General features: G+C 38.7%; 2 protein-coding genes across 3 annotated transcripts in view; both read right to left on the minus strand.

The window, feature by feature from the left end:
• LOC307171322 (baculoviral IAP repeat-containing protein 2-like) overlaps positions 1 to 18,951 on the minus strand; it is a gene marked incomplete at both ends in the record, with an annotated part of 41,978 nt that overhangs the window by 15,178 nt on the left and 7,849 nt on the right. The window lies entirely within an intron of this gene.
• Positions 594 to 18,153, minus strand: LOC307165712 (uncharacterized protein). Of its 2 annotated transcripts, none has more exons than XM_079883601.1 (7): positions 18,051 to 18,153; positions 17,540 to 17,689; positions 17,227 to 17,390; positions 16,070 to 16,208; positions 14,432 to 14,587; positions 4,515 to 4,597; positions 594 to 1,684 (listed from the first exon to the last, which is right to left on the minus strand). In XM_079883601.1, the coding sequence occupies exons 3-7, from the start codon at positions 17,256 to 17,258 to the stop codon at positions 1,669 to 1,671; spliced, it is 426 nt and encodes a 141-aa protein (XP_079739727.1). In that variant the 5' UTR covers positions 17,259 to 17,390; positions 17,540 to 17,689; positions 18,051 to 18,153; the 3' UTR covers positions 594 to 1,668. The 2 variants fall into 2 exon arrangements, with proteins under 2 accessions (XP_079739727.1, XP_079739726.1); XM_079883600.1 differs by lacking the exon at positions 18,051 to 18,153 and adding an exon at positions 17,755 to 17,820 and having other exon boundaries at positions 17,540 to 17,680.

Here is an 18,951-nt window from a genome sequence, read left to right on the forward strand (position 1 = left end):
TTCATTGCTTTCTAATGATTAAACACCGCCTGTCACGTGACGTGCTATACCCAGATAGCACACGTACATCGCGGAGACGTCTTTGAAAGATCGTAGCGTCTGGTAAACATCGCATTCGAACGACCGTTTTTTAATATTAATGAGCCGTCTTCCTTACCTCTATACGATGTCTATACGATGAATCTTAAATATTTTAAATTGCATGCTGCCACGCGGATCGAGAAGATCAGACGCAGCCGCGAGTGTCTGGCTTGCATTGTGCCACTCGCATCCAAAACACGGAATATATATATATATATTTAAATAATTATACATACATGGCTCATTGTTCGTCGTTGATCAGCATACAATTCGACAAGCATTAAAAACATTGTTGCATTTTCCCCTTACCAGTACATGTGAAAACAAAACTGAGTTTTACCGAAGAGATTTTGCGTTGGCTAATGCAGTTTCACCATTTTTTCATTTTGTCTTACTACATATATTTACGAAGGACACTTAGCTTTTTTTTTTTTTTTCAGTACAGAAAAATATATTAGCATTACACACATGGATTTATTTAAATAATGCTTTCAATGATTTGTTAAGGGCAACTTTATCCTTACTGGATACAAATCTGAATGTATTTTGCAGAAAGCATAAATTAGACCCTTAGACTACCATGCCTGGCTGCTGCTTAGAACGTAAAGTGTAGCATAACAAGCTTGATAATTTGAGTAACAATTTAATTTATTCCATGATCCATGGCTTTGTGTCAGGTGGTTCTTTGACTATGCCATGCACGGAAATAGTTAAACACACACCAATCCATTTTCATATTTTGTTCCAAATAATGATGCTTACAAACTCCCAATGAGCAAGGCAAAGCTGGCAATGGTTAAGAAAACCCTTGTAGATATACGAGGAAGAAGCCTTAGGAGTAAACAATATGCAAATGTTAATTTGATTCATATTACCTCACATATTTAATATTTAATGACATTTACTTTCCAGAGAGTTGATTCAACTTTAAATATATTAAAAAAATTAAGGACACAATATACACAATGTAATGTAGTAACTGCTGAGAGCATAAAGGTGAATATAGTCACAAAGTCTGGCTTCTGCTGATGAGCTGGTGCTGATTGGAGGATCTTGGAGCGATATGACACAGAACTTACTCCTGCTGGACGAGTTCTGCCAGAACACCTACACGAAAGATCCCTTCCCTAGGAAGTGTTGCAGCTACCATAATACCGTTCTCAAAGATTATAATGAGCTTTAATAGAACAATCTAAAACATTTAATAGAACAATCTAAAACACCAGGGGTGGTGATGGCGCAGTGGATAAGACACATGCCTTTGGTGTGAGAGACCCGGGTTCGAATCCACTGTGAGACACCATGTGTCCCTGAGCAAGACACTTAACCCCTAGTTGCTCCAGAGGCGTGCGACCTCTGACATGTATAGCAATTGTAAGTCGCTTTGGATAAAAGCGTCAGCTAAATGAATAAATGTAAATGTAAATGTAAATTTGCAATGAACAAGGAACAGATCGTGCATGGCAGACACTGGCTATGGACTGCATATTTATTATTTTATTGCATATTTATTATTTAATGAAACATTGATGGCCAGGTGGGTGTGGGAATGAAGGTGGACTAGAGGTAGATCTGTGCATCTGAGGATCAACTATCTCCTGAGCTGTTTGGTAGAGAAAAGAAAATGAAAAAGATGTTAGAGCATTCTATAAGGAAAGTTACTGTGGGTTAAAATACTTATTTCTCACAAACAACATTGGTAGAAACATGAACACAATACTGTCAACAACCTCCTTAATAGATACTAAACAGCTGTGGAATTGAAATCAGATTGAACATGATTCTCACAGTATTTAATTTAAAAATTAAAAGGTGCTCTAAGCGATGTCACATTTTTTAGGCCAAAACATTTGTCACATACTAGGAGTGTGAACCGACACTGGTCTCACGGTTCGGTTCGATTACGATTATCATGTCATCGATTCAGTTCAATTCGATATCACAATGCATCGCGATGCACCGCATCCTCAATTTGAAATTTTTCTTCAAAAGTAATGTGTGCGCGCGTGTGTGTGCACGCCTGTTCAAACAGTGACATTCCAGTTTAAGTTTCAAGGGAGTAAAGCTTGTTTATGCCATTAAGAAAAGGAAAATCTGTCAAATACATTTTGTTTTAAAGAAATGTTCATTTAAAAGCAGCGCTCATTAATCAGTGTATTATGTTACCATTAAAGATGCGCGCATCAACCGTCGCTGAATCCGCTGTTGAAGGTGACGATCATCCATTTATAATCACGCATAACACCACAGAATAAGTGTAATTTGACCATCGGGTGCGGATACTTAAATCAGAGAAAGTTATTGGGGCGGGTCAGGGTGGATGATTTATTTTTGGCTACGGATTCGGGTGATGTTGGAGCTCATCCGCGCATCTCTAAAGCAGTCAGACTCTGCCAGGCGTTAACAGCTCGGGGTGAAAACGGCTAACGTGGTTTATCAAGTTAGTGGTATTGCCTCCTGCATATTCAATTCGTGTGTGACATGAGCGCACACAGCGCGTGTCTTCTGCAGGTCGTGCTTACCAGGTTGTTCATAAAAGCCGAAATGTGCCCAGATGTAGGCTTTAAAAGTAGTTGGAGCATTTTTAATTACTCGCACTCGCGTCTCACCTCCCTCTGCCATTGTATGCTACCGCGACAAAGCACGTACGCGACAAATGACGTCAGAAAAGCGTCAGTACATAATAATCGGTTATGGTCTATTACTGAACCGATACCGAATTGTCCTCGTCTGCATCGCGATGCATCGTACAAACGATAAATTTTGACACCCCTATCACATACAGCGAACATCTCCTCACCATCCGCTAGCTGCCTGTCCCCTGAAAACTGTAAAGAAACGTAGTCTCTGTAGACAGCCCAGGCTCCACAAACGGCAACAAAAACAAACTGGGCTAACCCGCACCACGAAACCCAACAAAATGTTCCAGCCAATAACCAACAAGAAGGATTTGGGGGGTTAGTGTGCGGATGAGGAGGAGGGAGGGTCGAGCTAGCCTCCGTTTTGTTTGACAAAACTTTCAGCGTCAACAAGAAGTGACGTCACCCAACATCACTTTGAGCACCTTTAAAAAAAACAAAAAAAAAACACTTTGTTTTGCTCATTTACCAGTATTGCTGAGATCAAATGTTAACTGGTAGGAGCAGCACCGTGTCCTAACCAGACACCATAAGATTCTAGCGACAAAAATTTGTCACAGTGGTAAAAATCACAGCCAATCAGAAGAGCGCGCGCTCAGCAAGCTCCAAGCACTCAACGAAATGGATAAATACACAAATCCATGAATATTACACCTTTTTAACATTATTAAAAATACATAGAGTTACTGAAACAATTGTCTGTTAACAAACAGTTTGAACGTTCTTGTTCACTTTTTTTGTTCACAGGTGAGTTGCTTTCAGTACAGCTATAAAAGACAAACAAAATGATTTTCAAACTTGCATACTCTTTTAAGGAATAATTGACGACAGGCCATTGAATTATTAGAAAAATAATTCAGATTATGTATTTCAAGACGTTTTTAAAGTTTTTGTCATTAAAACGCTCTTGTATGTAGGACTAATTTCTTACGCATCTAATCCAATGCCTCCGTTGCTAATTCCAGAACGTCATTTTAGAGTTAGTAACGGAGGTTTGAGCCACTGATAGCAGACTAATGCTTGGACACACGACTAGCTGACACATTCTCTGACTGTTTTCATCGACTGCAGCAGAATTTAAACACAGACTTTGAACACAGACTGAACGCGCTGAACACGCGTTTGGGCATGATCAGTCATACGTATCAAATTACATTCATAACCGGCCTTAAAGTGTGTCCCCAGTTATTAATGCAGTTATTAGAGAGAGAGATGTTGCAATAATGAGACAGAAAAGCATGTGCGTCAATATTATTATTTATTTATTAATTCAATTCCTTTTAATTAATTCGAATTCATTCTTCTTTTTCTATTATTGACAGATGACAGACTAGCCAAATAAATGAAACACAAAGCCCTTTTAACAAGTAGGCCTATCAATAATTATTTATTTGTTATATTATCTGCAATAATAATCCGTGCTGCAGGATTATCCATTTATTTTGCCTATATTCAGATGAATTTTCTATTGATTATAGATAGGAATATACTAGACATTGAAAGACATTGAAAATTAGACAGCTAGACATTGAAAATTCCAGATCAAGCGCATGGGGCTAAATGTTTTTTCTTGTTATGAATTGTATCCTATTTTCTGTTATTACCGTTAACTACGCGAAGTGATATCTTTGGTGATATGGAACTGTAATGTGGTCAAGACCTGCCTGGAACTACTTTAGCTGTGCGTTTCCCTGAAAATAATGCACACCTTAGAACGTTCGTCAACCAATCAGATTCAAGCATTCAACGGCCCTGTAGTATAACATTAAATAATGCACATATACATTACTATACCTGAAATCATCATACTTTCTGTTCCAGCGGTGACGTCGCAGAAATAGTCTGGTTAGGACACGGTGTTGCACATATTCACTCGTCTGAAAGAAGTAAATGAGCATAGCCATTGTATTACATGTAACAATTGTGGTAATTACATGTATACCCCGTTTACAGTTACGGCTCATAAATACATGTAGAATATTAAACCTACATTTCATAAATATTTTAGCAAAACTTATGTTTTAGTCAGAATTATTGCACTCCCATCAACACACAACCATCAAATGCAAGTTATACACTGGAGAAACGAGTCAAGTCCACACGCATCTGTCAAAGTATCTGACAGGGCTAACCACGATAAACTACATGCTTGGTTATTAGAAGCACTTTCTCTGCTCCTGTCAGTTTTGTGATTATGCCTGACTCAAATAATCCTAGCTTCTCCAGTCATAAAAGCTGCTGCTAGTTCAAATTTGACAGATGCTTCACCCAACGGTTCTATGTGTCACTAGTACACAACACCTCTAGCAACCACTCTTAGCAACTTAAACATGTTTGATCTCATTGATATTGTTCATTGATATTGAAGCTAGAGTCAATTATTGTGAGGGATTGAGAAAGTGAGTGAGAATCCATTTGAATGTCCTGTAATTTTAACACTAAAGGGGTTTTCCCATGCCCTAGTCTTTACCGACTGACTCACTCATAAAAGATAGATTTTTGCTGAAATAATGTATGTAACTTCTGTTGCTGTTTGTGGTCAGGGACTACTTTTTTTTTAGACTAGAGTTCAGTGGTGGACAGCAAATTCACATTTAAATGCAAGTAGACTTATGCCGGTATTCGGTAATGCGATAAATCGCGGTAATGAATATGCACGATATTGTTATCGCGTGCACTTTAAAATACCATGAAAAATAATAGATCAGAATTTATATTTATACAACGGGCATTAGCTTATTTTCCATCAACCACTTAAACAAACACCGCGTATATGCTGCGCGAAACATGTGCGCACTCTGATGTAAACAATCCCCACATGTATTAGCTCTGTGTGCATGGCGCCGTGAGCACTCAGTCTAATGTAAACAATCCTCACATGGAGAAGAAGCATGGCGAAAGGAGGAACGCTGCCGTCGATTTATCCCCCTTCTAAAAGCAGGGGTGTCAACACTATGCATTCAGTGTGAGACTCGCAATTGACACTTTTTACATGCTCTCGTGCCTCACATCCATTTTCTCACGCAGAGAAAAATCACGGAGCAAAGTGTACACGGAGACAGACAGACTAGGTTACTTTCACAGGTTCTGTACATTTTATTGCGAAATTCAGACAGCAAATACCGTTTTGGCGCTTGTAAATGTGACGTGACCGATCGCTGTAGCGCCTCAGTTCAAGTAAACCGATCATCTGTTACTTTTTATTTAAAGATGCAGTACAACTTACCGAAAAGTATTTATTAGGGGTGTAACGATTCGTTTTAACAACGATTCGATTCGAGATTCATGGTTGTTGATACGATTCAAGGACGATATTGGTTCATTTAGAACGATACGATCCGAAACGATTCATTGACTTGAAATCGATTCAGTGACTTTTTAGCCAAAAATTCTTGTAAGGTAATCAGGTATCAATTAATTATGGATATAAACAAACAAGTAAAACACAAATTAATGTCAAATGCATTCACATTTTATTTTAATAGGTAGGACTGAACAACTATGACAAAAATGATAATTGTTGATTATTCCCTTGAAATTGTAATTGTGATTATTAATTACGATTATCACAACATTGAATGATGTTTTGAATAGTTTGGCCATGGGACCCACATTTCCCCATGGTCATCAAGCCGTGACCCACCTTTTTAGGAATTATATAGGCCTATTATAATACATTTGTTTACACAAAAATTGTTGACACACAAGTTCTGTCCCCCTTTACTTATTAAAAAAAATAAAATAAGAATATCACAAATACTGATAGACAGTAGGCACTGCGAGGTTAAGCTATTACATAGCAGTCCCAAACTAGTTTGTGTTAATACAATCTTGGTATGAGCCACCAGTCATATAAAAATATACAAAATAACCAGTAAGTGGCATTTTGTTACGGAAACAAACAACAATTAGGCTACCATGGTGATACACAATACTTAGAAGAACTGGTAAAGAAACATGGAAACTGCTCCTGATAAATAGCAACACACATGACGTACCAATAACGTAATTTATTGGTATTTTACTTTTATTTATGAACTTACTAATTTAGTAGTGGGTGCCCACGATGAGGAGGAGCCAGGGGCAGCAGCATCAGGAGCACGAAGGCAGAGGCGAGACAGAGGGCAACTAGAGAGGGAGGCAGAGGCGAGGAGAGCACAGGAGAGTAGGGAGAGGATGGACAGGCTGTTTACTCTTCTTAAGAAAACGATTGAAAATATATACATTTTTTCTACATATTCTTGTTTAATTTTTTTTTAGGGCGCATCGGAAGTAGGGCTGTCACTTTACGTTCGAAAATCGATTGCACAATCAATCGGACCAACCAACACAAGTTTCGAATAGGGAATTGATTTTAACGGTCTTCTCTCTGAGCGCGTCCAGCTCGTCACTAGGCATGGGATGATAACCGGTTTCAAGGTTTATCGCGGTTTGAAAAAGTCACGGTTTCAAAACCGCAAACAAAAAAAGTTATACCGTTCCTACGATATGTGCATTTTTTGTGTCGTCAAAGTGAAAGCGCAGGACTCCCTACTAGATTGTGTGTGTGCGTACCTGCAGCGAAAACAATGCAGCCCCTCCCCCACCGGTTACTGCTGGCAGGCGCGTGTATGTGATTGTGCACGTGATCCGCAGTCAGAGGCTACGTTCACACTGCAGGGCTTAATGCTCAATTCCGATTTTTTGAAAAAATTCGATTTTTTTGCAAGGCCGTTCACATTTCCAATTAAATGCGACCTTTTGTGATCTCCTGTGTGAACGTGAAATGACCCAGAAGTGACCCGCATGCGCAGAAGAGTACTCAACGGTCAACGACGTCACTTGTTGTTTGCAGAAGTAGCTAAACTTTAACCAGAGCCCGTCTCTGCTTTAACTGTGATTCTCTCACTCACACACACACACACGCGCACACACACGAGCGCACGCAGCGACCGTTACACAAGAGCCAGACAGCAGCCGCTGACCTATCTAATATCAGATTCAGCACAAATAAGTTAACATAACGTATATATAATGGCCGTGGGCTTTTTTTTTTCTTTTCTTTTTTATTTTTTATTAACGGGCTCGTCGAGGTCGACCCGCTCGGCAGATTTACCTCAGCTCGACGAATATGCAGTCCGTTTTCAAACCGATGACTACTTCAATGCAGAATTATGACGTTTTTCGCGTATCAATGACGTGCGGGTCGGATACATGCGACCTGGCCGTTCAGACTGAAGTCGCATTTCAAAAGATCGGATATGTATCGGATTTGGGACCACATACCCAAGTGGCCTGGGTCGCATTTGAAAAGATCGGATCTGTGTCGTTCAGACTGTCATGAAAAGATCAGATACAGGTCGCATAGGGGCAAAAAAATCGGAATTGGGTCGTTTCAGCCTGCAGTGTGAACGTAGCCAGAGACTCAGCAGTAATTTAAGTTCAGGATGGCCGAAGGAGGTGAACCCCCACAACTTTTCCCCCCCATCAAAAAAGACCAAGTCAGCGGTGTGGGATTTTTTTTGGGTACCGGAAAAATTCTGACGGCCACGGCTTGGAAGAGGAAGGTCAAGCGACATGCAAATCATGTTTAAAAAGAGTCGCTGCTAAAGGAGGCAATACATCAAATATGATTTCTCATCTACAGGAGCACCATCCAGCACTCTTCGCTAAATTCAAGGTGAGTTGTTAACTTAAAGCTGTCTTGAAATGAACTTTTGCAAACATCTAAGTTACCGAGTCAGATAACACGGCTAGGGTTGGGTATCGGTTGGGTTTTATCCGATACCAGTACCTACTCGGTATTTTTCAAACGGTTCCGGTGCTTAAACGGTTCTTGAAACGGTACTTAAGAAAACGAAACCGCACACACTTTATCAAAAAAATAATACCTCTGTGTGTGTGTGTGTGTGTGTGTGAGATTTTCTGAAAAAGATTTTCTGATTTCTGATTAAATGAAAAAATGTGCCGTTTAAAAGGCTACTGATGTAGGCGAAAACACTTGAGTTAAGATCAAAATTTTGTCTTCTCATATTATGACTTTTACAAAACAGAGAAATATCTGACACTGAGCATAAATGTTTAACACACACAGTATAGCCTCATATAAATATACTTGATACTGATATACTTCATACTTAATATGCAAGATTTGCAGTTGGCAGCTGAACTTGAACTTTAGTCAAGCGTGTCAGAGGTTCACTTCATTCACGCACATATGAAACCCTTGCATACACATAAGTAGTCACACATACATGTATACTGCTGAATGCTAAAACTAATACATATGAAATGCACAACGTCACATCTAAAGTCGCTCACGCACACACAAGCAAACTCTACACACACGAGACACGCGGAACTCTCCGCGCACATACTCATCTGAGACGCGAGCGCACACACACACACACACACACACACCTGAGACACGAGCACACACACACACAAACTCTCCACACACGTAGCCTACTCATGTGAGACGCGAGCACCCACACACACAAACTCGCGCACACACTCATATGAGACGCGAGCACGCACACACAAACTCTCCGCGCACATAATCATAGACGGCGCCTCATAAATAGATAGATCTCCGCAACGTATTGAAGCGCGCGTCCGAATGAAGACAGTGCAATGTGCGTGAGCCACAAGAGAAAACACTGTATCCGCGCCACTGATCGCAGCGGCAACGAGCACTTTGATCACTTGATTTAAAAAACACATTTCAGCGTTAGATCCTCTCTTATTTAACAAACGAACTAAATGCTCTGCTGGTTTACTGGAGATGTTTTATTATTGGATCATTCGTGCCGCGAGATGTTTTATAGGGGGCGGTAAAAAACGTCAGGCACCGAAAGTTTCGTTCTTATTCGGTCTGGTTACTACCGTTTACGTCGGAACCGGTTCTCTATTGGAACCGGGTTTCGGTACCCAACCCTAAACACGGCTAATTAATAAACATTAGCTAACATCAAATAATTTCCTCTTGCACGTTACTTTACAGAGTGGGGAATAGCAGACTATATGTACTAACGTTACGTTTCTGTGATTGAACATTAGTACAACAATTAAGTTAAGGATAAAATCACATCTTTGCTTTTAAGCCTTCTGCCACGTTAACATCTTTTCAAAATCACGCCATTAAAAAAACAACAAAAAAAACTCCTCGCTTGCTCTCACGTGTCTTTGAGTGTTCGTGAACTGATGAGACTGTGTGTGTGTGTGCATGTGTGCAGTACACTCGCACTCTGCGTTAATATGCATCAACACTGAAATTAAAATTTATTTTAGAGCATTATTTTGATATTTTTAGCAGTACTATTTGTTTTTACACACACAAATTAAATAATGTAATTAGTTGTTTTTGTTAAATCTTGTAAATGACCACATCGAAAATATTTTTTAAAAGTATACTGATTAAAAGATGAAGTGAAAAAAAGACTAGTTACAGATTTAGCTTAAATTTTAACATGTCAGTCTTTGTTTTTCTTCTTTGTAGAGCAGCTGTGGCTTCAGCAGCAAAGGACCATCCTCCTCAAAAGCTGCAGGTTAGCCAACAATCCAAGAAACTTTTGAGAAACAGCTTGCTTATGCACCCACATCCAAGGCTGCAAAGGACCTGAACAGTGCGGTGGCATACTTTATTGCAAAATACATGATGCCTTTTCAAACTGTGGAGAAACCTGTTTTTTTAAAACTAATGAAAACAGCAACACCTTTATACAAAGTGCCATCAAGAAAATTCTTTTCAAAGAATGAAATCCCCAAGATGTACATGTCCACAAAAATTGCTGAGCTGCTAAAATGACTACATTTATTTATTTATATATTTATTTATTTTTGGAACTGTGCCAAATGGTCATGTTTTTGTTTTGATTAGTGATTGCATTTTTTCCATTTAGAAGGAGGTTTTTGAAAATTTTATTTATGTTTATTTATGTTGATTATTGTTGAGCTACAGGATTAGGCTCACACAAGTGACTGCAATTTAATTTAGTTAAGAAGATTAAATTATTTATTTTAATTATTTTGCCTGATGTTCAATGTTACAAAATGTTCTATATGTTTCCTAAAATAAAATATACTGTGTTCAGTTGGAAAAAAAAAAAGTTGTTTTTTTTTACCCAGACATTTAAATATAACATTGTAAAGTAGAGATGCACCGATTGATCGGCTGGTGACCGGAATTGGCCGATTTTCACGTGATCGGCCATGACTGGCGACCGGCCGGTCAGTCTGACATATGCCGATTTTATGCCGGTCAAATGCACTCGGGCGCCGCATGATTAACCTTTTGAGCGGTTCGGTCTCGTATATGGGATTTTTATTTCTGTGCCCCTGAGAGTAACGTTACGGTGCCACATTTATAATGTTCAGTGACGTCGCAATACTGCCAGATTCAAACTGTGCTTTCGCGCGTTGGCTGGCGCTGAGCCAGAGTCGGACGCGTTCAGCGCTGTCATATATCACAACTAAGCAGTGTTTTCAACCTCATAATGTTTATTTTAGGTTTCAGATATTTAAATACACAAGCACGAGTAAAACAATACATTTGCAGTTGGTAAAATACACACTGATGTCTGTGGAAGCAGCAATAACAATCTATTCAAATATAATTTGCCGACATGTGTTATTCATATCAGACAAACATAGTGGAAGTAACTATAAAGTTTACTCTATTCTTCTCAGTTCACCGGCCACTTTCTTGCATTCATTTCGGGAGAAACTGAATTCACGTGCTGTAAATCCGACTGACAGGACAACATTGCGGCGCCCATCTCATGTTATAGATCAAGATTATTGATTTTTAAACGACCAAACACACTCACTTACACGTAACTTATGTGAGAATCGGAATATCAGATAGGCTGATTGATGACATGGTAAGCATGTTTGTGAATATTTTGAATAAAAAAGGAAAAGCGAAATAAAAGCGACACATCTGTCATACAGTAGACTTCGGTGTATCGCGTGACGCGTCGCCATGGAAACATTAAAGGGAACGTTCGCCTTGAAAAAACTCACTCTGGGGGTGTCCTTTAAGTAAGGGATAATGTATAGAGAGGCGGTCGTTATAGCGAATAACAACCCCGACAGGCTGAACAGGACCCCGACGCGAAGCGGAGGGGTCTTGAATCAGCCTGAAGGGGTTGTTATTCGCTATAACGACCGCCTCTCTATACATTATCCCGCTTATTACATGGCTACCTACAAAATAAATAAATAATTTGCCACGAATTATTGATTTAAAAAGGAGTTTATTGATTTAAAAACGATTGTATTGCTTCCGCCAAAGAAAATAGTCCGTTCCGCGTCCATAGCAACGCGCTGTTTTTCATGGTAACGGTCTGTTATACTTCGCAGCGGTCTGTTATCAAGAAATAACAGACCGCATTCTACATGGGAATTCAGCCCAGCCATGTAATAAATCGCGATATTGTTATGCGTATCTCATCAGTAAAGCCGGTTCCTTGATTAGTAGTAAATCGCCATCAGCTGCTTTCAGATGGAGCGGCATTTACTACAAAGAGCCGTAGTTAACTGACAAGCTGAGCCATATCGCATTAATATCGCGGACGTATCGCCAGCGATATTTAATGCGATATGGCTCAGCTTGTCAGTTAACTACGGCTCTTTGTACACAGCAAAACCTCCAGTGTTAAAACCTAGAGTGTTTAAGTTAATGAGATAACTAAGTGATTAATTTAGTGATGATTGAACATTATTGAAGACACCTGATGTTAACAAGTAGAATCGCTGAAGGAGAAAATTGCTAATTGTAAGTTACCATTATTGTGATGGGTAGTTGCTTTAGTTGGGCTCTGACCCTTTTATGTGTACTTTAGATTTTGTTTGGCTGTTGTATCTGAGTTATAACTGCCAGTTGAACAAAGACTAAAAAGTGATCTGATGGTGTTGGTTATATTATGACAATCATCATTTGAACTTGATCACTGAACTCATTAAAATTCTTCTTTCTGACTTCGATTTATGTTGTTGCTTACAGCATAACTGTGAATCTGAATAAATGCCCAGAATTTTTGATATAATATAAAGGATTTCTTTAAAGTTGTTTAAAAAAAATAAAAATCATTATTTTAGGCATACACAGATGTCAAGATTCAGTCTATGCATCTCAACAATGGTGAGGAGCAAAATATTCAATGAGGAAAAGAAAATTACATAGACCAGTGGTTCCCAAACCTGTCCTGAAGGACCCCCAACACTACACGTTTTCTTTGTCTCCCTAATCAAACACACCTGATTCAACTCATCAGCTTATTATCACATGGGTTAATGAGCTAATGAGTTGAATCAGGTGTGTTTGATTAGGGATACAAAGAAAACGTGTAGTGTTGGGGGTCCTTCAGGACAGGTTTGGGAACCACTGACAGACAATTCAGATCATAATTTATTCATACCGCAATGCATGATGGGAGCCATTAATGAGTTGTGATTGGTGGCAGCCACTGCAACATGCTTTATTATTGTCACCATTGTTGAGATTCACAGGCTGATTATTGATGTCTGTGTTTTAAATGGATATGTCTGAATGTCTTTTTTTATCAGAACAATGGTTAATAAATATTTTGAATTATAAGTAAAGTACTGATAATCATAGGCTGAAGAATCACTAAACTGCTGCTAACAAGTTAAACCAAACTATCTTAATATGTTTTATTGGCAAAACATAACCAACACTATAAGATAACATTTTACTTTGTTCATTTAACTGTTATAAATCAATAACAGCAGACAAACAACAGTAAATATTAAAGTAAACATATAATGGTCTAGAGCCCAACTAAAGCAAACACCCATCACCTTAATGGTAACTTACAATTTGTGATTTTCTTCTTCAGCGATTCTGCTTGTTAACATCAGGTGTCTTCAATAATGCTCAATCATCATCACTAAATTAATCACTTAATTATCTCCTCAGCCCTAAATGCCGCTCCATCTGAAAGCAGGTGATGGCGATTTACTACTAATCAAGGAACCGGCTTTACTGACGAGATGCGCATGACAATATCGCGATTTAAATCGCCCAGCCCTATTCCATTGCCTTATCTTCCTTGAAAAGCGTTCCGTCCATTCAGCTGACATGAAAAACACTTTCAATAAACAAAACAAAACCTATCCAATTATTAAATGTTTTCTGTGTTGACAAATCTTGTGCGATTAAAGTTCTGTCTAACAGATTATTAACAGAGATTATTATTTTATTTTAATAAAATTTTATTTTAATAATTATTATTTTAAATGAACATTTCTTTTAAAAAAAAAATTATTTGACAGATTTTCCTTTTCTTAAGGGCATAAACAAGCTTTACGCCCTTAAAAAGTGACCGTTACAGAATATAATCAGAGTTATTTTAATTTATTCTGGTTCTTCCAAGCTTTATAATGGTAGTCAATGGGGGGGCCAACTGAAACCAACAGAAGCACATCCATCCGTTATAAAAGTGCTCCACACGGCTCCAGGGGTTAATAAAGGCCTTCTGAAGTGAATCGATGGGATTTTGTAATAAAAATATCCATTTTTAATTCTTTATAAAGTAAAACTATCTTCTGACAGACTGCCTTGCATATTAAATTTGAAAGCGTAACTGACGAAGTGTATGACGTAGCAGAAGCGTTTTGAACTGCAAGAGGTGTTGTTGACTGTGAAAATCTGTAGATTAAATACATCATTACTGCAACAAAAAAAAAAAAAATTTAAAATAAAGTACCTGATAGTGGAGTTTGTGGGAGAAGAGACAAGATCTATAGCAAAATGATGGCCTCTCACAGCGGTTCCATACAAAGATCAGTCGCCGATGGAGGTGCCACAGCCAATCAGGACTGGAGTTCTGCAGTTCTGAGTCAGGTAAGCAGAATAAAATACACTGTAAATAAACAGTATTAAAACAAAAAGTAAAATCACTAGTACATGACCTTCCATGGCTGAATTCTTCCATAAATTAAATTATCATATTTTATATCATTAAATTATGTTTTTCAGGATTGGTTGTTGAATAAAATGTTATGCTAGTAACAATTAATAACTACTAGATATAACATAATAAATACAACTCCCGATTCGATACTATCACGATACTTGGGTGCAGATACGATATGCATTGTGATTTGAAATTTCATCCTCTGTTGGAACAAAAGTGGGTAACTTCTATCAACCTCATAAGCAAGGACAAAAATAAAACAATTTAATTTTCTACTAAGCAATACATTAAAATGTAGCCAAATTAATAAACACTAGTCATGAGCACATTGGATTTTTATTATGTAGCTCAGAATAAATAAATAAATAAATAAATAAAATAAACTGAATGAATGTCACGTGACCTTAGGCTATATATATACGACGACCATTGTAATTTGCATCAGATGACCGTTATTATTTACTCAGCATACTGTACCCTCAACATTTTTATGAATTTTCTTGCATCAATAACCTGTAATTAGCAATTAACTGTATATATTTTGTATCTGTTCATTCGTTATACGTGTTTTCACTTCTGTTGTTTTATTCATTCATTATAAGCCGGCTTTAGTTTGTTTGTAGTTTGTCGTTAGTTCGTCGTCAGTTCGTCAAATTGTTGGTAAGTATGAATTAAGCAGCCTTTTGGTATGTTGAAGTTTATTATAAAGAATTATTATACATTAATATAACACACAGACACAATAAACCACGAATACAAACACTAAAAACAAATACCGGAAAAGATTAGGGTGCGTTTATTTACTTTCCTCACAAAACAGCTGTGAGTGACGACACATGGAGCGGGAAAAAAAAGCTGTTCTGATTGGTTTAGACCGGGGCGTCCAAACTCGGCCCTGGAAGGCCGCTGTCCCGTAGAGTTTAGCTCCAACTCGCCTCAACACAGCTAATAAAAGCTTGATTACCGGTTGTTAAGGTGTTTAATTGGGGTTGGAGCTGAATTCTTCAGGACAAAGGCTCAACAGGAGCAAAATTGGACGCCCCTGGTTAACGTTAGACGATGAGAAAAGTTAACGTACAAATGTGAAGCACTGTGCTACTTAACACTGGTTTCCGAAACCTTAACGTTAGTGGACGTTATCGAGTGTACAATCAGTCCAATTTTGCACACTCAACGGCTGTCCGAAATCGCTTATTCATTTTCCTTCACTCCTCCAAATTAACTGTGTTAAGTGAGCCGTACCATGCAGTGGAAAACCGCCATTAGCGGCCCAATGTAGGGACGATGTGTGCACGAGGGAGAGAGAGGCCCGATAACACAAGCGTGCATGAATTAAGTTAAACAAGCACTAAACATATATGATGGTCATTATGCAAGACACACTATTTCCTAACATGCATGTTAACATGTCGTGTTAAACACGATTACCTTCATGACGATGACACACATCAACGCTCTCCGTCGACTCGTCTCGAACTCCTCTCCACTCACCTGATCCGGAGCCCGGAGCGCGCGCGCGCGCACACACGAAAAAGTGACCTCAGCATCGAACAGCCAATCGCATGCCCTGAAACAAGAGAATCGGAATTCACTTCTCGCGAGAGACTAATTCAATACTATCATCTGAAGATTCGATTGAAGAATATAAAATACATAAATGCATTTAGACAGCAAGAAGAAAATATCTTGCTATAACAAGAACATGTGTTTGTCTTATTTATACTCCACAATATAAACTAACTAAATACTCAATTTATTTAATAAAAAAAATTCAGTAAAACGTCAAATTGTATAACAAATTAAAATAACTTTTAATTTTAAAATGCTATTTATTCCTGGGAGGCAAAGCTGAATGTTCAGCATCATTACTCCAGTGTCACATGATTCTTCAGAAATCATTCTAATTTGATTAAATGCCCAAGTAACATTTTTTATTATCAAAGTATTATCACCATCATCCCTGGAATAAATAACATTTTTAGATATTTACATACAATTATTTTAAATTGTAAAAAATAACAATTTTGTTTATTTTTTTTTTTGCATAAGATACTTATTTCAAAAGCTATATACATGTCTTTCTTACCAGTCTTAAACTTTTGTGCCTGTGTAGACTTAATATGCAAAACCCTCTAAGGGCCGTCTGACAATTTCCTATGAAAAGAGCATTTTTATCAGACATTTCTTAGGTTCAGTAATTTCACTTTAATGGAAAGGTAAAGGTCCTGTTCATCTCCATTAAAAACATAGGAGCCTGCTAAAGAAACTCACATTCAGAAAATTTCAGACGGAGCTTAGAGGCTTTTGCATCTGAAGTCTTCATCCTTTGAGTGCAAGTGAGGATGTTTTGAAGTGTATGTACATCAGTTGTGTTAATGCAGTTTAGTTAGTCTAGTCTTGGTAGGCCAGTCAACAAACAACAAAAAAGGGTTTTTTTTCTGTTAAGGTCTTAAAACTATGGCTTGCAATGAACTATCCTATTGGACACTGAGAAGAAGAGCAAAGGACAAGGTGGATCAACAACTGCAGACAATACAAACTACAGCTTGGGGAGAGGAGTTGGGCTGCATGCACAGTGACAATACCTGTCAATGTCTAACTGAGGATGAAGACACATTTATGGACTGTGTCTCTCATATTGATGAGAATGAAGGTGTCAATATGGCAAGTGTTCTTGACGACAGTGAATCAGACACGGAGTCCGAATCTGATCCAACTTCCCTGGAAGACGATTTGGCAACTTGGGCAGCTGAACAAAAAATCACACACGTTGCATTGAATTCATTATTAGATATACTGCGTCAGCATAGTTTAAATCTGCCAAAAGACTCAAGGACATTGCTGGGAACAATGCGTTTGAACCCTGAAATACAAGACAAGGCTGGTGGCCAATATTACCATTTCGGATTGCTGGAATCCATTACAGAGGTGCTACACCAGAACATCGACATTCTGAGCAGCATTGACACGCTGGAGCTTCAGGTCAACATTGATGGTTTGCCCCTCTTCAAGAGCTCAGCAACACAGTTCTGGCCCATTCTAGGAACACTGCAAAATATCAGACAAGAGGAACCAGTGACAATAGGCTTATTTTGTGGTACATGTAAACCTACCTCGCTAACTGAGTATCTTGAAGACTTCATTGCTGAAGTAAATGAATTGGCCAATGGATTTGAATTTGAAGGAGTGAGGTTAACTTTACAACTGTCATCAATGGTTTGCGATGCACCTGCTCGTGCATTCCTGAAAAATGTTAAAGGTCACACAGGCTATCATGGATGCGAAAAATGCACAGAGGATGGCGTGTACCTGGAAAACAGGATGACATTTCCAAGAAGTGACTTGCCTAGAAGAACAAATGAGAGCTTCAGAAACAAAACCGATTCTGATCATCACCGTGGTACCTCACCCCTTGAAGAAACGTCCCTGGATATGGTCTCTGGCTTCCCCCTCGACTACATGCACCTCGTGTGCCTCGGAGTCATGAGACGGCTTCTCCACTTGTGGCTGAAGATGGGTCCTCTCACTTGTAGGCTGTCGGGTTTTCAAATAAACACATTATCAGAAAGGTTGGTGAATGCGCGAAGATATGTGCCCATGGAGTTTGCACGGAAACCAAGGGCACTGAGGGAAATTGATAGGTGGAAGGCAACAGAGTTCAGGCAGTTTTTACTGTATACCGGACCGGTCATGATGAAGGATCTCCTCAGCACAGAGGTGTACAAAAACTTCATGCTGCTTTTTGTGGGAATCTTCATCCTGTGCAACAACAGTTTCATTGATGATTACTGTGATTACGCAAATGAAATGCTAGTTCTTTTTGTCACTCACTTTGGGCAACTGTACGGTCCACAGTTCTTGTCGTATAATGCACACTCCCTCGTACATCTTGCAGATGATGCAAAAAAGCATGGCATTCTTGACAACTTCAGTGCTTTCAAGTATGAGAATCACCTAAACAAACTCAAAAGACTTCTGAGGAAACCAACATGCCCTCTGAGTCAAATAATAAAAAGATTCTCAGAGATGCAAAGAAGCTGCAAAACACCTCAGAAAACCAGGCCACATCTGCTCAAAAAACAGCATGAGAATGGTCCTCTCCCTGCATCCTTTCATGAGGCGACACAATATAAAGAGTTGAGGACAAGCCCTTACACTCTTAAACTAGACCAGGCAAACTGTCACATCTACATTGGCGGCAAAGCTTCTAAGCTCCAGAACATTATTTCATTCAAGGATGAAGTTTATGTTGCCTACAGTACCTTCAACAACCAGGAATCTTTCTTTGACTATCCTCTACCATCCTCTAC

This window comes from Squalius cephalus, assembly GCF_949319135.1.
Source record: "Squalius cephalus genome assembly, chromosome: 1".
Taxonomy (NCBI): domain Eukaryota; kingdom Metazoa; phylum Chordata; class Actinopteri; order Cypriniformes; family Leuciscidae; genus Squalius; species Squalius cephalus.

Bases quoted from the DNA above. Each gene is read 5' to 3' on its own strand.
- LOC307165712 (XM_079883601.1), bottom strand. From the start codon at position 17,258: ATGTGTCTTCATCCTCAGTTAGACATTGACAG. The intron at 16,209-17,226 runs GTATTGTCACTG...CTCTTGTTTCAG, and splicing joins CCTCAGTTAGACATTGACAG to GGCATGCGATTGGCTGTTCG. The intron at 4,598-14,431 runs GTACTTTATTTT...TACTTCTTTCAG, and splicing joins CCCACAAACTCCACTATCAG to ACGAGTGAATATGTGCAACA.